The 23,745-nt window shown below is 40.1% G+C and overlaps 1 protein-coding gene across 1 annotated transcript in view; it reads right to left on the bottom strand.

Annotated features, from left to right (window-relative positions):
* Positions 1 to 23,745, bottom strand: part of CNTNAP5 (contactin associated protein family member 5) — a 914,769-nt gene that overhangs the window by 483,781 nt on the left and 407,243 nt on the right. The window contains exon 5 of the mRNA XM_060106110.1: positions 9,968 to 10,171. Within this exon, the coding sequence (XP_059962093.1) occupies positions 9,968 to 10,171 (204 nt within the window). The remainder of the gene's footprint in view (positions 1 to 9,967; positions 10,172 to 23,745) is intronic.

The following is a 23,745-nucleotide window of genomic DNA, read 5'->3' on the forward strand; positions in this document are numbered from 1 at the left end:
TTGCAGGACCAAAATCTCAGTCAACTGATACACACACACCCTTCTACACATGAAATGACATGGTTTCAGGACTTGTGTGATTAACTAATAAGAGAAACCATATCCTGATGGCCATATGAATAATATAAAAAATAGGACTTGTCACATTTAGAAAGAATACATATTCTTTGCATGTGAATGGCTCTTGAAAGGAGAAAGTGAATCTTTAGCTGTGCTTTGGAGGAAGAGTGAACGCTGGAGAAGTAGAGGGAAGAGCGTGGCCCCAATGAGTTGGGTAGATTTGTAGGCAAAGGCAATGGGGAGGAAATAATCATTTTAGCTGCCATTTTCAAATGTCTACTCTATCAAGGGCACTTAAATAAGGATTTTATAACCTCCAAGTTTGATGTTCTAAGACAAAAATGCTTACCTGCATTTGACAAATTAGGAAACTGAGGTCCGGTGAGGGTAAGCATGCCTAGGTAGAGATGCAGCCAGCATTCAAATCCAGGTCTCGACCCTTTTAACTGACCAGGGCAAGGGTCCTATGATTCACCCTAAACTGAGCTTGGGAGACAACCCTTGGGAGAATGTGAGAGATTCCGGTGGAGAGGTACATTTTTCAATCAAGTCTGCCCATTTCCCCTCCTGTCTCCACTCCAATTTTTTTTTTTTTTTTTTTTTTTTTTTTTTTTTTTTGCTGTATGCGGGCCTCTCACTGCTGTGGCCTCTCCCGTTGTGGAGCACAGGCTCCGGACACATAGGCCCCGCGGCCATGGCTCGCGGGCCCAGCCGCTCCGCGGCATGTGGGATCCTCCGGGATCGGGGCACGAACCCGTGTCCCCTGCATCGGCAGGCGGACTCTCAACCACTGCGCCACCAGGGAGGCCCTCCACTCCAATTTTATGGACTTCCTGCCTGTATCCTTCTGTCAAAAAGATTATAGCTTTTTTTTTCTTTGTTCTTTTTTCCTGTAGAATGGCTCAGCCTTAGCAAAGTGAACAGCTCAATGCAACTAATTTTACTTACATGTAAACCTCCCAATTTTTGAATATTTTATGCGTTCGGTACCCTTAGTAACTGAAAGCTAAATGTCTCTCTCCTAAGACATGTTTTACAGAACAACTGCAGCAGGCTGCTCCGTTGTGCGGCATTTAAGGGGACGGAGCTGCCATTTCCACTGTAGGCTGCTCACTCCCACCTCCATTATGGCCCCAAGTCACTGCTTCCTGCATGAAATAACACTTCGTTGTTTCCTATGGGGGTTGCGGGGAGGCACCCAGATGATTGTAATTGAAAAATAAGAGCTGATGAGTTCATAGCTGCCTTTAATTGATTTATTCATTGACATATTGATTTGTTCCACATCTTTTGAGTTCTTAAAATGTGTCAAATTATGCAAATACATTAATAGATCTTTTTCTTTTTCTTTCTCCCTCACCTCTCTCTCCCCCCTCCTTCCTTCCCTCTTTCCCTCTCTCTCTCCTCCTTTCCTTCTTCCTTTTTTCCTTCCTTCTTCCTTTCCTCCCTCCCTTCCTTCCTCCCTCCCTCCCTTCCTTTCATCCTTCCATCCGTCAACAAAAAGGTGTTGATATCTACCTGTCTTGCTTACAGTGACATATGATGTATACAGGAGATACAGAGTTAAAAGGCACACTTCCCTCTCTGAAAGTTTTAACGTGGAGACTCAATAAGTGAATTGATAAAAAGCCAAGGAAATGCAGGGCAGGCAGCTGTGGAGGCCGCTTTACAAAGTGGTGCCAGGCCTGATATTTGGCCAGAACAAGGAGCATTGCTACCCAGCCGGGAGAAGCACATGTCAAGGCTGGGGGTACAGGGGAACACCTAAATGGATTCCGCGCAGCAGAGTGCCATGACCACGTGGGGCTAGCTTATCCCACCCAGGACCAGTGTTCTAGTTTGAGCTAGGTTACAGCCTGTGTTTACTTTTAGGAAATGGGAGCCATTGGTGAATTAATAAGTCAGGGATTACTGACTCAGATTAACATTTTTAGAAGGTTATTTTGACAAAGCTGTATGGGAATTTGATGAGAAGGCAAGGCTGGCAGAAAAACTGGCAGTCATCTAGATGGGGGACGAGAGGCTTAGGTAAAGAGAGCACAGGAGGATGGATTTTCAGCCAGTGAGAAGGTGGTGGCATGTGATGACCTGGCATGCCATTTGGATATTGGAGGTGGACATGGTAAAAGAAAGACTCACCTAGGGATGACTTTTAGTATGTTTGCTCGAGCAGGTAGGTGAAAAGTGGTACCAGTCAGAATAAAGAAGACCAGTGTCTGTCTCTCTCCCCCACTTCTTCTACACACACACACACACACACACACACACACACAACTTTTATTTATAAAATAAAACATGTCCAAAGGCTAATGATTGGTTGAAGGAAACAGTGTGCCTTATAAACTATTAATTCTAGGTAATAAGTCAAATAGATTTAATATCAGAGATTTCACTTTAAATTTGATGTGCACCTCTGACTTTTTTTCTTAAAAAGTAAAAAGGCATTTAACAATGATTCATTAATAATAAGTCCAAAACATTAAAGGTTTGAAACTGTAAAGCCACTGAAAGTCACAAAATGAAAAAGTAAAGGAATCACATCTTTTCCTCCTAATTGCTTGTTCTTATGTGTTGTGTTGGGTGGGTTTTAGTGATATGTTGATTTCTTTAGTAGAGCCAATAAAGACAAGGATTACATTAAGTATTTTAATATTTTTCTACACTATTATTCCTACTTCAAAAGAGAAATTTAATTTTGAATAGGTCAAACAGACTAATTTTTACTTGACTTTTTGGATAACGTAGTGAATCTTTCTTCTATCCTTGTTTGCATTTACTAAAACATTAACAGAAGTTTTGATTTTCTTTTTTCTTTTCTTCTTACATTTTAGAATGAGTATAAGTATCTTTGATAATAGGAAAGACAAATAAACTTCATTAAAAACATAATCATTAACCTGCATAGCTGGTTCATTGAAAACTATACGAGTGATGTGTAAATTATTGAATATCTCCTGCATTACAAGCATCTTTTTAACTAAAAGAAAAAATTGGTAGACATGAACTTATTTCACCTATCCTCTCCATTAATCATTCTATGCTAACACTCAGAAATCTTGTATGCACACAAATTGAGTGAAAATTATTCTGTTTAAACAATTGGATAAACAGGAAATTCTGCTCTTCATTAAATAGGATGTTTTAAATTGTATCTATAGTAGGTGTTACCATGAAGAAACAGTTTACTCCTAGGAAAGGTTCCATTTTACCTAGAAATGTTCATTAAAAGAAATTACAATAAAAACTTCATTCTCAAAAGATTATCAAACTCTTCATCCTGTAATACACATTTCAAGTTTTATCTCAGTGGCAATTATGGTTCAACTACTAGTTTTAACTAGTTTCCAATTTATTAAGGCAAGATAAAAATTCCTACAGGCAACTGTGGAGGACAAAGACAATAAAAATATCTGGAAGCTATCTTTTAGGCCAGAAACACATTAGGGGGGAAAATACCTCTTATTACTAATTCAATAAAAACTTGTTTTCATGTGGTTTGAGATATAATTAAAATGAAACAATGTAAATACTACTCAAGTCCCTAAAGCATATGGCAATTTTTATAGGAAGCTTGAAATGATTGCAAAATATTTCTAACTTGCTTTCTCCCCCACCCCCATCCCCAACATACTGTGGATAAGCATGTCAAATTGTTCATCCTTGGAACTAACATTTTTCTGGCTAAGGGCATTATACTGCAGTGTTTTCACCCAAAGTCTTTGATTAAATCTTGCTTGGTCTTAACAGTTTAAACATGGATGGCACTTTAACTTTCGCAATCTGTGCATATCATATGGCTTAGCAAAAGGGAACAGAAACTTTCTTTTTTAAGATTGTATTTCAACAGAAATTCACGTTGGAAAGGGCTTGATATATTGTTGATGAGATAGGGGACCACTCACATGGAGGTCACCAATGCCTACCTCCACCCGATCTTCAGAATTAACCTTCCCACCTTAGTTGTTCAGGTGATCGATGTTGGTATTCACTTGTATTTTTAAGGTTCTCTTCTACTAAGTGAGGTAAGCATTTTACATAGGTTGTTTCCATTATTCCTGAACACAGCCTTACAAAAACTTCACCTCAAAGAAGCTACAAGACATACCTAAGGACACAAAGAATTAGAGTTACAACCAAGCTCTGACTCCAAAGCTAATGCTCTTACCACTACCCCTACTGGAAAAATTGATACTTCCACTTAACCTCATTTCTTATGTCCTGGCCACTCTGCTTTCCACCATACATATGTGTGAGTTTATATAGCTTAATCAGAATACCAAGAAAAGGATTTGATGCATTGGGAAGCCGAGAATTGTGGAAAAGGAACATGGGGCAACCCTAAGAGGGAAGGACATGATGTAGAAGGTGAAGGCAAATTTCACCTTTGCAGGTCATCCAGGAGCATAAAGACCCTTGTTTAGCCGAATTCAGGGCTGATGAATGTTCTCTTGAGCACTCAAGTGAAGTCTTCCAAAGAAAATAAAAACTAACAGGACGCCATGTGATTGCAGTGGACTTGACCCTCAGAGCAAATCCTTATGTATCACAAAAGCAATGAAATACATCTTTCTTGTATTGTTAAAGTTGTTAAAAATTTCCTAAATTTTATTAAATAAAACATTCTACAGACTTAGGAGTCATGGTTCAAGTCTACTCCTAAGCTGTATCCATCTTCTGTGACTTCGTTATCTTAAAAAATGCTATCTTAATACAATTATGGTATGTGGTTTTGATGATACCTAATTATATATTTTTAGTTAATATTACAAAATTAGAAAGTAAATTGCAATAATTATTTTACTAGGCTGGGACCTCCTTGAAAATCAGAACTGGTAAATTCAAATTTTAACCTCCAGTGCATAGCTCAGTGCCTGGCTTAATGTACTCGTTCAGTGAATTCTTATTATAAGAATGACACACAGGGCTTCCCTGGTGGTGCAGTGGTTGAGAGTCCGCCTGCTGATGCAGGGGACACGGGTTCGTGCCCCGGTCCGGGAAGATCCCACATGCCGTGGAGCAGCTGGGCCTGTGGGCCATGGCCGCTGAGCCTGCACATCCAGAGCCTGTGCTCTGTGGCGGGAGAGGCCACAACAGTAAGAGGCCTGCGTACAGCAAAAAAAAAAAAAAAAAGAATAACACAATTTATATAAAATGTGGCACAACTTATCCCATTGACACTTTGTCTGAAATGCCTGTGTTCCTTTCCTCTTTGTAATGAAATCTCCAGCTAACTCAAGGTGGATCCAGGAAGGCTTTCTGGACTCCTTTATCCTACTCTGGTCTCTCCATTCTCAAAATATAACACACGGATACCAACTTCCTGATATTTAATTTGTAATTGTTTCATGAAGGTTTATAACATTTTAATGATGAATGTCAGGAACTTGGGGTTCGATTGGAGAGTGTTCTAATCTTGGGTTTACATCTATGCATCTACGTGACCTATGTGGCCCAGGGCAACCTACTGGACATCAATGACCATCAGTTTCTCCATCTGTAAAATGGGTTTAGATATAGTTTGTAGGATTGCTAAGTGATACAAATGAAATATATATGTAAAATGTCTAGCACAATGTCTAAGTGAGGGCACTCAAAAAATGGCAATGTTAAAAAACATCTTTTGTAGTATTTAGTCCAAGTCCAGAAACACAATAAACGTTTTATAAATACATATGAGTTGGCTTATCAAAATGCTTGAATTTCAAAAAGCTAAAGTAAATGTTCATTGGACTCTCTGGAGAATATTCAGACTGTTCACTGATATCCCAATCTATCTCAATGAGTTGGTTATGTAGTCAAATGCTTTGCATCTGAACCCATACTTGGCCCCCCAAGGACAGTGTGCTCCACACGTGGTTATGCTATGCCGAGATTCTCGCTTTCCTATGACTGCCATATTACACAAACATTATGCCTCAGTTCAAAGGTGCTGGACTCTTGTAAGGATGAATGACCTGCATGTGCTATTGATGTTTTATTTAGTTCTCACCACAATTTCCCAGTCATGTAATGCCTCTGCTCTTTGATTCTCCCATCTGCATGTATGGGTTTGTGCTGTTGTAATTCTACTGAGGGCAAACTGCCACAGGTGACCTGAATGAGATGTGTAGCATGGAAAGAGGAATCTTTATGAACCCCCTTACGGACTGAGAGAAGAAATCTCTCTCCCATTAGTAGCTCTATAAATCTCACTGCTCTACCTGAAGAAAGTAGTCAAACACCTAGTTCAACTGCAGCATTGAAATGATCTTTCCAAGTCAGCCTCCATAGGAGTAACTAGGTAATATGAATCAGAATATCGGCAAAGAACATCACTTGTGAAGAACCACAGCACGCTGTGTATACCTCCAAAGGCCATGGTACAGGTCATGCAGCTTTCCATGGTATTGAACCTCTCTACTCAGCATGAATTTCTGAATTGTAAAGTCACAGGTTAGATAAGGAACTGGAGAACTGTCACTAAAGGAAACACTGCTGCAGTGTCCACGTCAGCTGGGTACAGAGAAACTTCCTCCCTTTCCTCCATCATTGGCCATTGTCCCAGCACCATTTTGCAGCCCATTAACTTGGATTTTAGGATTCTTCCTCCCCACCTTCCTCCTCTTGCTCTCTCTTTCTTCCTTTTTATTTCTTGATATATTTCTTTAAAAAAAGAGCTTGATCATGGATGGTATGAACTCTTTCCTCTTTGAAGGCTGTGTGGCAACATGGGAAGAACATGAATTGTATATCATATGTAAAATTTTTATATAAATAGCTAAGGAAAACACTTGGAAAATATACAAAAATGTTAATACAAGGATAACTGAGTTGTAGGATTTTGAGTGATGTTTCCCTTCTTTATAGAGTGGATTTTTTCCTTCAAGTTTTCTAAAACTGACATATATTTTATAATCTGAAAGTAGTTTAAAAACTGGTAAATATAACTGGATTTTAATTGTGGCTATGCTAATTTCTAGCTGTGCAATTTGAACGGGTGATATATTCTCCTTCAGCCTAATATTCCACATGGGTAAATTGGAACTAATGTTTATGTACCTAATAGGGCTGCTCTGAGGATTGGATAGGATACTGGCACATTGTGGGTGTCCTGCAACTATCACAGGGGGGAAAGTAGCTCGGGCTTGGGGGTCAGCAAGCTAAACGAGAATAATATGTATTTGTGTCAGGCTCTGATATGTGAGATGAAAACCACTTTTTCCAATGTACTCAATTAGCCTCAAGTACCTACTTCAGGCTGGTGCTCTCCTAGTTTCCAGAGCTACAGTTATGAACAAAGTGTTATCTTGCCCTTGTGGAACGTATGTTACAGATTTTCTCTTATGGCCAAATCAAAATGATTATCATTCCCCCTTTCCCCTTAACTTAGTGCTTCCAGAAATCTGTTGGCTGTAACAGAGTTATGCAGAGCTAAAGTACTAATATACATCAGCATCTCTCTAGAGAAGGAATGTAGAAATCTGTGCTATTTAACAAGTATCCTAGGTGACTGCTTAAAAGAGATAAGTACAGGAAATAGTCATGGTAAACAGATGGAAATGAGTAAAATCCATAAGCAGATGAAAAGATGAAGAAATTCCAAACTCTGCAGAAAACAGACTAAAGGAGATTTTCCATTATCGCCACCACAGTTAGAAATATGGGGCAGATGGAATCTGGAAAGAGAGAATTATTCTGCCTTCTTTATATCACAGCATAGAGTGGGTCTTCCTTACCTTAAACTACCCATTTCCTTCCAGGAAGACCCACATAGCACAGGGTGTGGGACATTCAGATATTGTTGGTTGAATGATGAGTAATATTAAGAGCTTCACCGTGTTTATATACTGACAAAGAAAATTCATTTTGAATATTTTTAGCTTTCATGTTCATGCCCTGGAAGATAGTTATTAATAACCCAAGGTTAGAAATAAGTAAACAGGCTTGGGAGTTATGAACTTTCCCCATAATAAATAGCTAGCACCTGTCTGCAATTAAAATAAAATCTGTCACATGAGCACACCTCTTCCTTTCCATCCTGCTTTACTGTGTGTGAAGCTGGTGTACCTCATTGGGTTATGGATGTTGGAGCAGAGCTTTGGAGTGGTAATGGCGCATTGGAATTGGGAATCCAAGTGGCAGTCACTGACAGAATCAGTGTTACCTGCTTTACTATTGACAAGTCATAATAACTTTATCCACAACCCACAATGTTCTGTGAACCACTTGTAACTGTGTATGTGTGTGTTCGGGGGTTATTCCATCCATTCTTCTTTCACAAAAATTGAAGGCCAGTTAAAAGACTGATATATTTCTGCCAAATATTTATATGCCTACCCTTCATAGAGTTCACTGATACATTTCTTCTATAGGTAAGTGAGCAAAACCAATTATGTTACTAGCAACCCCCCTTATTGCTCTCCTCTGAGTGAGACTCTCCTTCTAAAGATGCTTTTGCTAAATATTTAATTTAGTGCATTAGTTATCAATTTTATGAGTTAAAGCTTGGGGTCCAGAGGTTCTCCCTGCTACCCGTGCCAATACTCACCATGGAGGCTAAGGAGATTCTCAGAAATGCCTCAAAATAAGGATATACATTGTTTGGCTTTGGGGATGAGTTCACAATAATGTTCATTTTTATGCTAATTACTAAAATAATTTATTACTAAGTAATAATTACTAAAAGATAAAACTTATCTGTGATTTTTCCAGTCTTTCATCCAACTTGAGCTTACAAACTGAATTCTGCTATGACTCTCCATCTTTACTACTTGATAGGAAAAACTTGGTGATGGGTGATAATTCTCTTCCACATATACACTCTCCACCTCTCCCTAAAACTAATACATTTTCAATGGGAGTAAGGGATTCATTCTTATAAAAAATGGTCACTTCCTTTTTCATCAGCCTAACTCTTTGCCCTTGTTTCTTTTTCTCAGGTAGAGCTTTTTGGTTTGCCTTTTCATCTTTGGGAACTCTGCTCCCTGCCTTCTGCACTTGGCTCATACATCCTTCCAAAGCACCTTTCACATAAAGGAGGGTGACCCTCTCTCTTTCTTTCCCTGGGATAGGAAGTTGATTACAAAGAAATGCAGACCTGCCAGTAGTGAGGCAGGCATGATGGATGTGGAAGCCTGAGTCCTAAACAGAGAGAAGGCAGGAGGGCATTCTCTACTAAATTAGATGACATTTGGCAAATCTAGGGCTCACCCTGGCACAGCCCGGACACTTAAAGAAAACAGTATTTCCCTTAATAAGACATGGGAATGCCCAGAAACTTAGATGTCATACATATGACCCCCTTATTCACCCACAAAAAAACAAAAACAAACAAACAAAAACAAAAAACAAACAAACCAGGAAAGATATTAAAATGTTTTTCCTCCATTTTCCCCCAGAACTTAAGTTTCATAAATGTAACAATTAAAATAGACTGTAAGCAAAAGCCTCATTATAATCGTGCCCCTGTCCGGGAGGATCCCACATGCCATGGAGCGGCTGGGCCCGTGAGCCATTGCCACTGAGCCTGCGCATCCAGAGCCTGTGCTCCACAACAGGAGAGGCCACAACAGTGAGAGGTCCACATACCACAAAAAAAAAAAAAAAGAGAGAGAGAAATATGTAGAGAAAGAAAGAAAGATAAAGAAAGAAAGATGAGAAAGAAAGAAAGAAAGAAGGAAAGAAAAAGGAAGAAAGAAATAGAAAGAACGAACAGTTAGCTTGCAGCACTCCCTACCTACCAAAATTACCTTGTTTAAAGAATGCTGTTTATGGCTTAAACATGGTATTTTTCTTCTCCAACCTGTATAAGGAAAATATGTCACTTAGACTGTGATCCAGGAACTTCTAACTGATACACTAGGAGGAAAAGGAACTGTGCCCTGCTACAAAAGGATCTCCCCATAGCCTGACATGGGCAGGGACCTACCCAAGTTGAGGTGCAGGGCAAGCCTCCCCTTCTGGAGCTCCAGGGTGATGTGGTCTCCACGCTGTCCTTCTCCGTGGAACAGGACCCCATCTCCTTGCATGCTCTTGAACTTCAGGGAGATCACATCTTTGAGAGTACTCATCAGTTTCTGATTGAACCTGTAGAGAAGGGAGCTTCGGCCATCAAAGTCAGCGATGTCTGATTCTAGGTACAAAGAAAGAGGGGGAGAAAAATCAGTGCACATCTTCAGAATTGCTTTTCATTCTTTCCCATCTTAGTTGTTGTCCAATTAATAGAAATGTTCCTGACATCTATAAGGCACCGACTCACTGGGAAACATACAGTCTAGACCCAATCTAATTAGATTCAGGGGAAATATTCATTTACAATCAGCCATCACACAGTCAGAGTGAACCAGTCATTAGCTTAGAAGTAAAAGCTCTCATTAGTGCTGTCAGCTTTTGCTTGAAGGGACAGGGTGTGAATACCACAAGTACCTTTGTCAGGCTCTATTGTGTCAAATGCCTGGTTGTAATAATCTCTCATGATTTATCCTCCTTAATAATTTGCTTCTGATAGTTGGAGTCACTTTATCCCATGATCTCAGGCTCAAGGTTGGAGATGAAATATATAGCTTATTATTTCAGCTCTGAACAGTACTGTCTTCCTAGATCTGCACTGAGAAAGATTCTGAGGTTTCATTTTGGTTCAATGGAAAAGAATATGCAGTAAAAGAAGATTTACTATTTGAACAGAGAGGGCAAATATCTTGCATCCTTCTCATGCCTGCCTTGTCTTGTGCTGATGGTATCTATCATTTTAGTTTTCATATACAAAAATGTTCATTTGTTATTGTGAAAGCAAAAAGAGAAGGCCCAGTAATCATAATTTAGATAAGCTTATGTAGTAGATGTGTATAAACATATCTGAAAATTGTAGGCTGAAAAGCTAATAAGGATTTTCTTTTTCTTTTTGAACGATGCATAACTGACCTACAATGTTATATTAGTTTCAAGTGTACAGCATAATTATTAGATATTTGTATATATTTTAAGATGACCACTGCAAAAAAGTGTAGTTAACGTTTGTCACCATACATAGTTATAGAATTTTTTTCTTGTGATGAAAACTTTTAAGATCTAATCTTTTAGCAACTTTCAAATATGAGGAGTCTCGCCTCACCAAAGAATATCTACAGATGACAAATAATTATCTGAAAAGATGCTCCACGTCACATGTCATCAGGGAAATGCAAATTAAAATAATGAGATGCTGTTAACTGCACACCTATTAGAATGGTCTAACTCTGGAACACTGACACCACCAAGTGCTGGTGAGGATTTGGAGCAACAGGAACTCTGCTTCATTGCTGGTGGGAATGCAAGATGGTACAGCCAATGGAAGACAGTTTGGTGGTGTCTTACAAAACTAAGTGTACTCTTACCATATTATCCAGCAACCTAGCTCCTTGGTAATTACTCAAAGGAGCTGAAAACTTATGTCCACACAAAAACCTGCCCACAGATGTTTTTAGTGGTTTCATTCATAATTGCCAAATACTAGAAGCAAGCAAGATGTCCTTCAGCAGGTGAATGGATAACTAAACGATGGAACACTGAGACACTGGAATATTATTATACAACACCAAAAAGAAATGAAATATCAAGCCATGAAAGAAAGAAAAAAAAAACTTAAGTCCATTAAGTCCATATTACTTAGTGAAAAAAGCCAATCTGAAAAGTCTACTGTATGAGTCCAACTATATGACATTCTAGAAAAAGCAGAACTATTGGACAGTAAAAAGATCAGTGGAGGCCAGGGGTTAATGGGAGGGAAAAATAAATCGGCACAGCATAGAGGATTTCTAGGGCAGTGAAAATAATCTATGACACTATAATGATGGATACATGTTATTATACATTTTTCTAAACTCACAGAATGTACAACTACAATAGTGAACCATAATGTAAACTATGGACTTTGGGTGATTACAATTTGTCAACCTAAGTTCATCAATTGTAATAAATGTACCACTCTGATGGGGGTGACTGATAATGAGGGAGGGGAACTTGCATTTTGGGGAGCTGGGGGCATATGGGAAATCTCTGTACCTTCCTTTTTATTTTGTTGTGAATCTAAACTGCTCTAAAAAATAGTCTTTAAAATAAATTAATAGTGACTCTATCTAGGAGGTGTCATTATAGGTTATTTTTACATTACTTTTCCCAGTTTTTCATCATAAAAACTTTTACAAAAAAACTTTTATTATTTTTATAATAGAAAAACGTTAAGGCTATTTAATTATACTTAAAACAGATTCATTATATACCATCTTATGTGGGTGGGATGGTGGCGAATGGGTGTGTGTGTGGGTGAAATTATTCTTATTTGAAATCAAGTACTTGGGATAACTCAATTTTTTATTATTCACCAAGCAATTAAAATCCTCACATTGAACAGACACAGTGATAAATTAAGGGTTTTTTTTTTTTTTTGACTAAGCATATAGAAACATCCTTTGGAAAGCTGAAATTTTGAAATGAAAATAAAAACAAAATCATACTTTTCCTGTAATTAATTTAAAAATACCATTTCACAATTTATTCCTCTGGAATAAAGTGGTTCTAACCAAAAGCTTGCTGATGGCTCCTGAGACCCTAAAATGAAATAGTCCAGGTACAGAGGGATTTTCACAAATCCCCAGCTCTCTCAGACTCTCCCCGTATCACCCCATCAATGTTCCTGCCTCTGTCCTCTGAACCCAGACTCTATGAAAACCAAATGGAGGCTACAGACAGCAAGCTGGCATCAATCATAGAATAATGAGTATCATAATGCAGATAAGATCATGGATGTTAAGCTGTGATGGTCATAACTTGTTAACTGTGTTGCTTTGGTATCTCTACATCCCTAAGCCTGATTTCCTCATCTATAAAGTGGGGTAATTACACCCTTCAGAGAAGACTGCTGTGAGCATTAAATGTGCTTATCCATATAAAGTGACAATTTGTCCAAAGGGATGCCATCATGTCTGTCACGTTATTTGTGTTAAACCAATAACAGATAGTAGGAGTATTAGTAGCGCTTAGGATACATGGAGGACTTTGCATTCCTCCCCAGTGCTGGCACCCCATGTTCTCACCCAAAATAATGCTATTTCACTTTTTGATTCAATAGTTTACTGCCCAGGGAATGTAAGCTGGCTCCAAGTTTCCTGATCTGCCATATTTCAGCTTCTGAAACCGTACTTGAAATTCTTTGGGTGCAGAGTCTGCACCTGTATCTTCATGGTCTCTTCTGATGCCTCCCCTGTGGCTCCACACCAGACTCTGGGTTAGGAACTGGGTCTTTAGGAGCTTAAGTGTTGAGTGAGGGAACATGGCATATACAATTGGCGGACCGTGACACTAATATGTTGTGAGCCAAAATAGAAGGGAGCACCCAGTGCTATGGGAACAGTTTAAAGCTCAAACACTCTATGTGACTATGGAAGTGAGGTGAGTCCTGACATAAATAATAAGCATGGAATCTTGAGTTACTGCTGACAAGAGACGCCCTGATCTGGTTGTCTCAGTCTGCAGCACCCAGATGCTCCACTCCAAGACACTATCTCCTCTCTCTCCAATCCATCCCAGCATTCATGATCTTCATTTCAATCCCTCTGATGTCTAGCTAATGTAGGGACTTAATCAATGCTATAAGCAGTGATGACATAGGTTACCTCTAAGAAAACACAGCTCCATGTTGCCATGATATCTTAAAGAAACTGAGCCAATCAATAGGACGGGAAAAAAAAATATTGTTGAAGTCTCACAGACCAGGGTTTCAACTCTGGTTTTGCTATTTACTAGCTGGGGGCTTGAGGCAACTTTCTTGACTTCTCTGAGTTTCAGTGTCCTATCTGTATAATAGAGCTAAGAGAAACCTACCCTAAAAGCCATTATGAGAATTACATAAATCATACCTGGAAATGAATAGTCACTCAATGACATTCCATTCCCTCATTCCATCATTAATCCAAAGGCATTACTGCAGTGCTAAAGATTCAAAGCATGATGTAAAGATGGTATCAAGAACATGGCATAAAGGAAATCTGTTTGAGCCTGGGGTTCAGTATCCCTCACATCACAGTGAGCAGGCATTCCTCCAAGCCTTCATCACTTTCCATATTCTTAAAATAGCCCCACATCTGCCCTCCCGGATTCAACTTTTGCAGCCTCCCTCTGACCCATTCTGTCATGTTCACATCACCTTTGCTAAAGCCCTTCAGGAAACTCAATGCACTAAGAATTCAGTTCAATTGGTCTCTGTCCTCCTTTTGCCCCTCATCCTCTACTTCTTTCCCCAATACTCATCCCACCCCAAGCATGCTGTATTTTCAGTGTGTATCTATGTGTCTGTCATACTCATATACATAAGTGTGTACAGGGGGTGGTTAAGACAACATGTACAGAGCACACACCATGAGCCCTGTAATTCTCTAAATGTTTTTTGTGCATGAATTTATTTAATCCTATCAATCATTTATCATAATAGGGAAGAACAAATCTGACTCCCTATTAGATCTGTTTCTTTTACCTTTTCATTCTATTGCTTTTGCTTTAAAAATGTTGCCTATAGGCTGAAATAAACAGGATAGCCCATTTTCAAGACTCTGACCTTCAACATATAACACTTTCTCATTCATATAAAGATAAAAATTTGCAGAATAGAGAATAGCATTTGTCTTGTTGGAGGATTACAGGAACATCATGACCTGACCTATGCGGACAGCTGCAAGAACAAAGGATTCAAACACCAAGAAGTTTTCAACAACCAATCACGCCCCTCCCATGCCTGGGCTTTAAAAATGCTTTGCTGAAACCCTGAGGGGAGTTTGGGAGTTGGGGGCATGAGCCACCCGTTCTCCTTGCATGGCCCTGCAATAAACTTTTCTCTGCTCCAAACTCTGATGTTTCAGTTTGTTTGGCCTCACTGTGTGTTGAGCACATGAACTTACGTTCTTACATTCAGTAACACTATGAGGAATGTGCTGTTTTTATTATTGCTATTTTACAAATAAGGACACTATGGCAAAAGGAGTACACAGTTTGCAAATGGCTGAGCCGGGAATCCAACCCATCGCATGGGACTTAGCCGTGTTTTTTTGTTTGTTTGTTTGTTTTGCAGTACGCGGGCCTCTCACTGTTGTGGCCTCTCTGGTTGCGGAGCACAGGCTCCGGACGCACAGGCTCAATGGCCATGGCTCACGGACCCAGCCGCTCCGCGGCATGTGGGGTCTTCCCGGACCGGGGCATGAACCCATGCCCCCTGCATCGGCAGGCGGACTCTCAACCACTGCACCACCAGGGAAGCCCCTTAGCCGTGTTTTGAGTGTGCTGAGCACCTTCCCAAGTGCCACTCCTCTCTGGTTGATCCTCTAACACCCAGCTCACCCGTCTAGTGCTGGGCCCTTTCCCTAACAGCTTCCTCCCATGAGCTAGTCTCCCACTAAGCACCCTGCCACTCCCTCAATAATTCACCTCCCAACCAGATTTTGATACTTGGTCGTTTCCAGCTCTCCAGCAGGACAGTGCATCCCTTGAGAAGAGGGTTTCAATGTGTATTAATCTCCTCATTAATTCAGAGCTGAGCACTTCCTGTGAAATGACTTAGTGACCTAGTGCAGTACCTATGTCTGAGGGCGATGCTGCCAATGGTCCCCTGACTTCCTCTCCCATGACCCCCCACCACCACTCTACAAGAGCCAGGTTGCCTATCCACACTCAAAGAGTTCATTTCTCTGGAGGCATGCACTCAGCCACTGGGGACACGATTCCTGAGCATCCGATTCACAGATGCTCGTGAGAGCATAGATGAGAGGCTCTCTTTAGAGACCTCAGAAGGGTGGCAGCTTTCCTCCTAACACCACTGAAGGCCAATGAGAGAAACACTTTGCCAATCTAAGAGGACTCAGACGAATACCCTGGACCTTTGCAATATTACTTAAGTCACACGCAAAATTCATCAGCCATTTCACAGATGGAGAAACAGTGTAAAAAAATGTGTTTAACAAGGATTAAAGTTTTCCCCCACTGAATACTTAGTAACTCCCCCAGACACAGGAGCTATTTAAGTATTCAGATTCCAAATTTGGCTACCACAGATTTTAAATGATAGCAATAAGGGACCACATTTTTATAGTGTTGCTCTTAAGAAAAACAATTCTATCATATGCTGGGTTTTCCTCATTAGATATTATCATAACCACTTTGTCCTGATCCTCTCCTTGGGTACTTAATTTGCAGCATGGGGTCTGGTTATGGAGATCCACATCTTCAGTAATGTTTTACATGCATCTAGAAACAAGATTCTCTTTAACAACATGAAAAAGAAACAGGAAAAAAATGAAGAAAGTGTTACAAGGTGCATAAAGGTTAAAGAACGATCTTATTGGCCAATGAAGAAGTGTGTGATCATCTCAGAATATAGTTTTAAGAGCACCAAGAAAATAATTAACAAAACTAAATATATCCTCTGCATTCTCTCTCACAGCTTTTCTAAACCACTCGTACAGATTTCTTCCTTTGGATTAAGCATTCTCTGGGGAAAAAGAAACTAATTAACATATTTTTGCCTAATTTAAAGTTCTTCTTAACAGCCTTGGAGGTCCATATTGTTCCCCATTTGTAAAAAGGAGAAGCTGAAGCTCGGGAAGATTATGTACCTTGCCCAAAGGCATACACACAATAATGAGTTTTTTGACACTGAAGCCCTAAATGTTTCCTTATTAGAAAATGGGGGGTTGGTGTGAAGATTACATGAAATGAGCACCTCGTAGACAGGGAGACTACATGCCTCTGTCCAGGGAGAATCAGGCATGCCTTGGGAGTGTGTATGTGAGTGTGTGTATAAGGAAGAAAATTCCCATTTAAGGAAAGATGCTGTTGAATGGAAGCTTTCTTTTCCTTACAGGTTGATATTAATTTCTTTGTGGCCCCTGCTCTTTGCACTTGCTCTTATACTCATAGACCAAGTTCAATTAGAGAAGTAGCTCTCAACATCTTTAGAGTAGACATGCAATGCCCTCCCTGCTCTCATGACCTCCACTAAACTCAAACCCCCATCCTGGTCAATTTCCACCCAGACATTCTTGTACTTGAGCCTTTATGGAGCCCGCTCCACATGGCATGGTCGGTGGTCAGCACAGGTGGACAGCAGTGAACTCAGTAGAGGCCCCTGGTCTCATCCATCCAAAAGAGGATGGCTAGCCTCTCCAGGAGGACATAATGCATCGTCTAAGTCCTGAGGGATGCGCAGAGGTTAGGCAGGTAAGGTGTGCAGAAAGGGCGTTGCCAGAAGAGGAAAGTAGCCTCCTGTTCCTGAAGATGAGATTTCAGATCCACAAGGAGTCTGACTTGTTGGACCAGTGATTCTAGAAGTGTGCTCTCTGCACCCTTGTTATCCCCAGGGAGCTGGTTAGAAGTACAGGATTTAGGGCGTCACCACAGACCTAGAAATCAGAAACTCTGGGCTTGGAACCCAGCCATCTTCATGTGGTCAAGCCCTCTAGGTGATTCTGATACTCAGTGAGGTTTGAGAACCTCTCTGGTAAAAGAAAGCCAGGTCAGTGGGGAGTCAGGAGGCTGGAGGGAGAGTCAGGGGTTTGTAATGGAGGATCCTATTAACAATAAAATAAAGAGTTTTAACGGTACACTGAGATGAATGGAGAAATAACTGTCAAAGTATTTAAAGTAGGGAAAGTGCATGGCCAGTTTGGGTTTTGAGAAAATAACTCTGGATTTTAGAAAGTTCTTCCATCTTATTTATTTGGTCAGTGCACATTCAAATCCTGGCTACCCAATCCTCTCCCTCTCAGTGGAATTACCTGATTTTGTTGTCTCCTGCCAAGGTGACAAAGCCCTAATGTGGCCTTTTGGGTGTTCATTTTTTCCTTTTTCCTGCCCTTAATACATGGTGACCACTCATCAGAGTTCCTTTTTTTTTTTTCCAAACATACAATGCCAGCCAGAACACAGCTGTTAGATATTTGCTTCCTGGAGTGGACCATTTCTCCCGTTTTCTCCAAATCGATTTTTAGAATCTCATTATAATGAACTCAATTTGTGGTTTGATAAGATGGTCATACATTGGCAGATTGCACTAGAATATTGAGGTTAGTTAGACTGTAAACCCAGGGAGTCTTCAGGATAAGGGCAGGTCCTCCAGCTCACAAACCTCTCCCTTTAGATCAAGATAAATCCAGCACACACTCCCTCCATCCCAGCAGTATTGAGAAATGTCAGTACTTGGCTGACTTCCCACTGGGCCCATATTTGCTGACCCAGCTGTCATAGCTTCTCTCTGAGAAAGACAGAGTTCTGGAGGCATATTCTGGCATATTTGATGGATGTTGGTAGCTTGTCAACAAACTAGCTAAAAAAAGGGCTCCACTGAATAAAAGACTCCAAGCTTGAATCCCCAAGTGAGCTGAAAAAGGCTCTCGTGTATGTCTGTGACACGAAGTCTGTTTTCTCACAAGAAGGAAAGCTGGAGCTCTAAGTTGACAAGAGAAACCATCGATTCATCTTAAGAAAATCAGTGCCGCTCGCTCTGGGGCTGTTTGCAGTAAACATGATTTTCAATACAATTACAGTGCAAAGCTTATCTCATGATACGTTATATAAGAAAAGGGTTTATTATTCAGACCATACACTTGCACTGAACACTTGAGGGATTTGGTTAGCAATCCACAGACCACAGAGGTTTCCACAGTCAACTCAAATTTACAAAGATCCTCCACCAACTCTGTGACTTTTCCAGGCCTTATCAGAGGGCCATGATAACCTCAGATGAACTGTGTAAACAATGTAAGTTTCCAAACTAACTATGACAACTCCTAACAATAGCTTTTCTTACAGAATTTCTGATGTGTCTGTGCATGAGAGCCGTTTGGAAAAACAGAATAGGTCTTAAGAAGACAACATAAAGAACAGTCGTAGTACAACAAACACAATCTAAGCTCTAAATTCTAATCCTAACTTTAGCAGATAGACATTTTGCTCTGACAGTCACATTTGCCTTCTTAAAATGTCTAGGTTTCTTGGCAATCTTATACTTGTAGACACCTCTTGTAATAGGGAAGAATAAATCTGACTCCATATTGGATCTGTTTCTTTTACTTTAAACTTTGTATTCTATTGCTTTTGCTACAAATGAATCACTAAAGAGATGTTACCTATAGCTTAAAGTATAGATGATGGCCCATATCTGCGAACCCTGCCTCCTGTGTCTGAGCTTAAGCTAAAATACATGTATTTAAGCTCACAGGAAACATCCTGACCAGGCCCACTTGTGAATGGCTGCAGGAAGGAAGAAATTAACCCATCCACTCTGGAGTCTGGCTGGAACTAGGAAATATGTGCAACAACTTACTGCCTTCTTGCTTTACCTCCTCTCCTCACCTCCCCCTCTTAAAGAAACTAGCATCCAAACCTGGGCAAGATGGTTCTTTGGAACACTAGTCCACCATTTTCTTGGTCTGTTGTCTTACGGAATAAAGTTGCTATTCCTTGTCCCAGCAGCTCATCTCTCTATTTATTGGCCTGTCGTGCAATGAGCAGTACGAGCTTGGACTCAGTAACACTCTGAGCACACCTAAAATGTGCAGTGCACCGAGCTCTTCACTACGTACAAGAGTAAGCCAAATGAATATATTTATTTTAGGGAATTCCCTAAAATAAATCTTTTAGTAGATAAATCTTCTAGTAGTAGAAGTCTTTCCATTTGTTTATTCTCAAGTGCATTGGCAGTTATTGGGTATATTCTATACTCTTTTTGGTCACTGTGCTGAACTGTGAGATGCAAAATCATTGCAACATGGGCTGTCCCATTCAGGAACTCAGACACAATAACACTGACAAGGCAAATGAATCACTCTGCTGGTATAAGATGCAATAAAGGGAAATGTAATTATACCTACAACTTATTACCCAAAGAGGGGACTTGGGAGAGTGAAAAGGGGAGCAGATAACAAAACTGAGTTGACAAGCATGGACCAGAATGATATGCAGCAGGCTGGGACATATGGTCACCCCAAGGTGCAGACAGGTTAACAGAAGGTTTTAGCAGAGGGGTGGTAATGTTTCATAAATCCTGTTCACAAGTTCACAGAAGGAATGATCAAGGCAAAGGCTGCTACTGAGCAGCTAACCCTTGTGAGAAGAGCATAATTCAATTACAAACTGCTCCCTTGTTTCACAGGAGCCTCAGTGGTCTTCAGCCACAACACACTATAATAGGGAAGAACAAATCTGACTCCATATTAGGTCTATTTCTTTTATTTTAACCTTTGTATTCTATTGCTTTCGCTTCAAGTTAAGAATGTTGTCTACAGCCTGAAATATACAGGATAGCCCATTCTCAAGGCTCTGACCTTTGAGGGTGTAAAACTTTTCCATTCATATAGAGATAAAAGTTACAGGAGCATTGTGACCTGATCTGTGTGGACAGCTGCAAGAACAAAGAATTCTGCACCAAGAAGTTTGCACCAACCAATAACACCCCTCCCTCACCTTGCCTTTAAAGATGCTTTGCTGAAACCCTTTGGGCACTTTGGGGTTTTTGAGGGGCATGAGCCACTTGTTCTCCTTGCATGGCCCTGCAATAAACTTTTCTCTGCTCCAAACTCTGACGTTTCAGTATTATTTCGACCCACTGTGCATTGAGCACACCAACTTGGCTTCAGTAACAACACAATTGCTCCCTGAAAGTGTTCCCATAATGAGACATTTAAATAAGTGTCAAAATGGGAGGAGAGCTACCATCGCCCCTCTGCCCCCAACTATTTGTTATTTTGTCTAAAATAAAAGATTTATCATGTTTTTACATTTAGGGGAAATTGAATGCTCTTTGTTAATGATTCTATCTGGGCAAAATCTACAGCACTTAGTGCCAGGAGGCCAGTGGGAGAATCACAGTAAATCACTCCTGTGACAATTTCAACAGGGAGTAAACATAAAACAAACTGTAGGAGGCAAGCCCTTGGCATTTGTGTGGGAACCCACTGCTGCACTGTGGTTGATCTAAGTATTAGGTCATTTTTCCTTTTATGTTTTCCTTTAAAATGATCACTGTTAGCATATGGGTCATGGGACTCAGAGGGATATAGTTGGTCAAATCACACCCTGGGCAGCAGGACATTAATTCATCAGGAAACTTGTTAGCTGTGGGTTTTCCCTTCATTTGCTAGCCTTACAAAAGATGGTTTCTTCAACTTCCACTACAACCATTTACTTGCCTGCTTTTCAAAATTACTAAAATCCTTAAGTTCCAAAAAAGCAGAGGTTGTGTTACTTATTTCTCTGTCTCCAAAGCTGAGCAGAGGTGGGGGGGGGGGGTTACTGAGTAATGTTTATTGTCTGTTGAAGGGATTTTAAGACTGAATCAATCAGTGAAGCTGTTTAAGATAGATCAGAAAAGTTGACTTAAGGTAACATACTGCAGTGTTTTTTATTTAACATGTTTTTATTACATATATATGTGTATTTGTCTCTTCACAGAACAGATTGCTCAGTGATTCCTAGATGAACTAAGAGAAAGAAGAGTAGGCAGATCCCATTTTTTAATTAACTTATTTTTAAGTAATCTTCTGGGCCATCATTTCCTTATCTATAGAATGAAAGAGTTGCAATGAATGATAAAATGCTCTGATTTCCAAAGTGGGATTCAAGGCTTCCACAGGGGCCTCCAAGCCCCCAGGTCTGACTGCTGTCACCCCATACCTCCTCTTCCCCAGGGTTTGCATGCTATAAACTCAAGCTTGAAGTTCCCTGTGATACGGCCATATGGGTCTTGGCATGCCAAGGATGAAATATACGACTTTGTGGTCTCTACCATGTGTGATAAATGGTCCCAGATGATGAGACCAACAACAAAGAGGGCAGCTGAAGCTAGAATGACAAAGAAATTTACATGGGGAAAGAGAATATGACTTCATCTCTGAGCCTGATGCATTTTGGATGACACAACTTGGCAATAATTAACCAAATAGGAGCCAGTCTGTTTTTTGTAGAAAGAAGGTAACTGGAGATAGAAAATGATGGCTGTAATTTTTTAATGAGGGAAGCCTGAAAGATCATTATACCTTATCCGAATTTATATAATGCTTTTAAAATTGATTAGTGTTCCTTGTTTAAAAGAAATTCAAAAGAAGACCCTGGACAGAAGTTCACATAGACTGAAGTCTCCAGATGGCCTGATGAAGGTGTTGGAACCTTTAGAAACCTGGTATGTAAAAATGTTTACCCCCTTCCTTTGAGGTACAGGTGGCTGTGTGGTCCTGAATAAGGAGGAAAAGGTAAAATAGGGAGAAGTTTGGTAACCAGCTTAATTATCAGATGAAGGTAATGATGAACACAGCTAACACTCTGTAAATGCTTCTCACATGCCAAGCACTATGTTAAGTAATTTGCATATATGAAATGATCACTATTATTACCATTCCCTTCATCAACAAAGAAACTGTGGGGGGCTTCCCTGGTGGCGCAGTGGTTGAGAATCTGCCTGCTAATGCAGGGGACGCAGGTTCAAGCCCTGGTTTGGGAGGATCCCACATGCCGCAGAGTGACTAGGCCCGTGAGTCACAACTACTGAGCCTGCGCATCTGGGGCCTGTGCTCCACAACAGGAGAGGCCGCAAGAGTGAGAGGCCCGTGCACCACGATGAAGAGTGGCCCCTGCTTGCCACAACTAGAGAAAGCCCTCGCACAGAAACTCAGACTCAACACAGCAAAAATAAATAAATTAATTAATAAACTCCTACCCCAACATCTAAAAGAAAAAAAAAAAGAGTTTAAAAAAAAAAAAAGAAACTGTGTCCACAGAGGACCCAATATTGTCCGAGATTATACAATCGGTGGGTGATAAATCTAAGTTTATATCTCTGGTGGTTTAAGTGTAGAACCCATCTGTTTAATATTACCACAGCATACTGCCTTTAAACGTGTTTATGTGACACTGAAAATCCTTAAGATTAGCAATCAAAGACATGAAAATGACAGTGTTGCCTAAGATGAACTGACTCTCAGAGTTTGAAGAGGATTTTGCAACAAGAGTTTTAAATTTTGGCTCCATATAACACTTACTTAGGAACAGAAAAATAAATGCTTATGCTGGGGCCCTTACAGTGATTACGATTTAGATGGAGTACGGTCAGAGTATGTATTTACAAATATATATCCACAGGTGATTCTTATGTAGAGTTAGGCTTCAGAACACAAGTAAAAAATCAAGGAGTATTAGCCCAGGAACTCCTGGACTGGGCAACAGCTAAACTTTGTCCCTTGACATCTTAACAACATATGCTCAGGAATTGTAGGTTGCTCACTTTGGTTTTGTGAATAAAAAATATTATGGGTCTTAGAAAACTGAATATGATACTTTCCCTTTAATAAAATTTCCCCATGTCATATGACTAAATACTTCCAGACATATAGTGGAAAGCCCAAGGAGATAGGAACAGTACAGACTGTGCCACTTTGGGGAAGTTGTTCATTCAGCATTTTAATTAATTTAATTGAAATGGGCCTTGTTCTGTGCTGAGAACTGGGTATCTAAGTAGGTATGGTCCTTAACCTTGTGGAGCTCATAAACCGGTAGGTGAGACAGGTAATTCACAATGAAATGCACATGTAAACAACTATTAGGTATCTATTTATCTGTCCATCTAATTTCTTTCTCCTTCTCTTTTTCTACATAGAGATAGAGATAGATATTCTATATATAGATCATAGACAGATA

The sequence above is a fragment of the Mesoplodon densirostris genome, chromosome 8 (genome assembly GCF_025265405.1).
Source record: "Mesoplodon densirostris isolate mMesDen1 chromosome 8, mMesDen1 primary haplotype, whole genome shotgun sequence".
Lineage (NCBI taxonomy): Eukaryota > Metazoa > Chordata > Mammalia > Artiodactyla > Ziphiidae > Mesoplodon > Mesoplodon densirostris.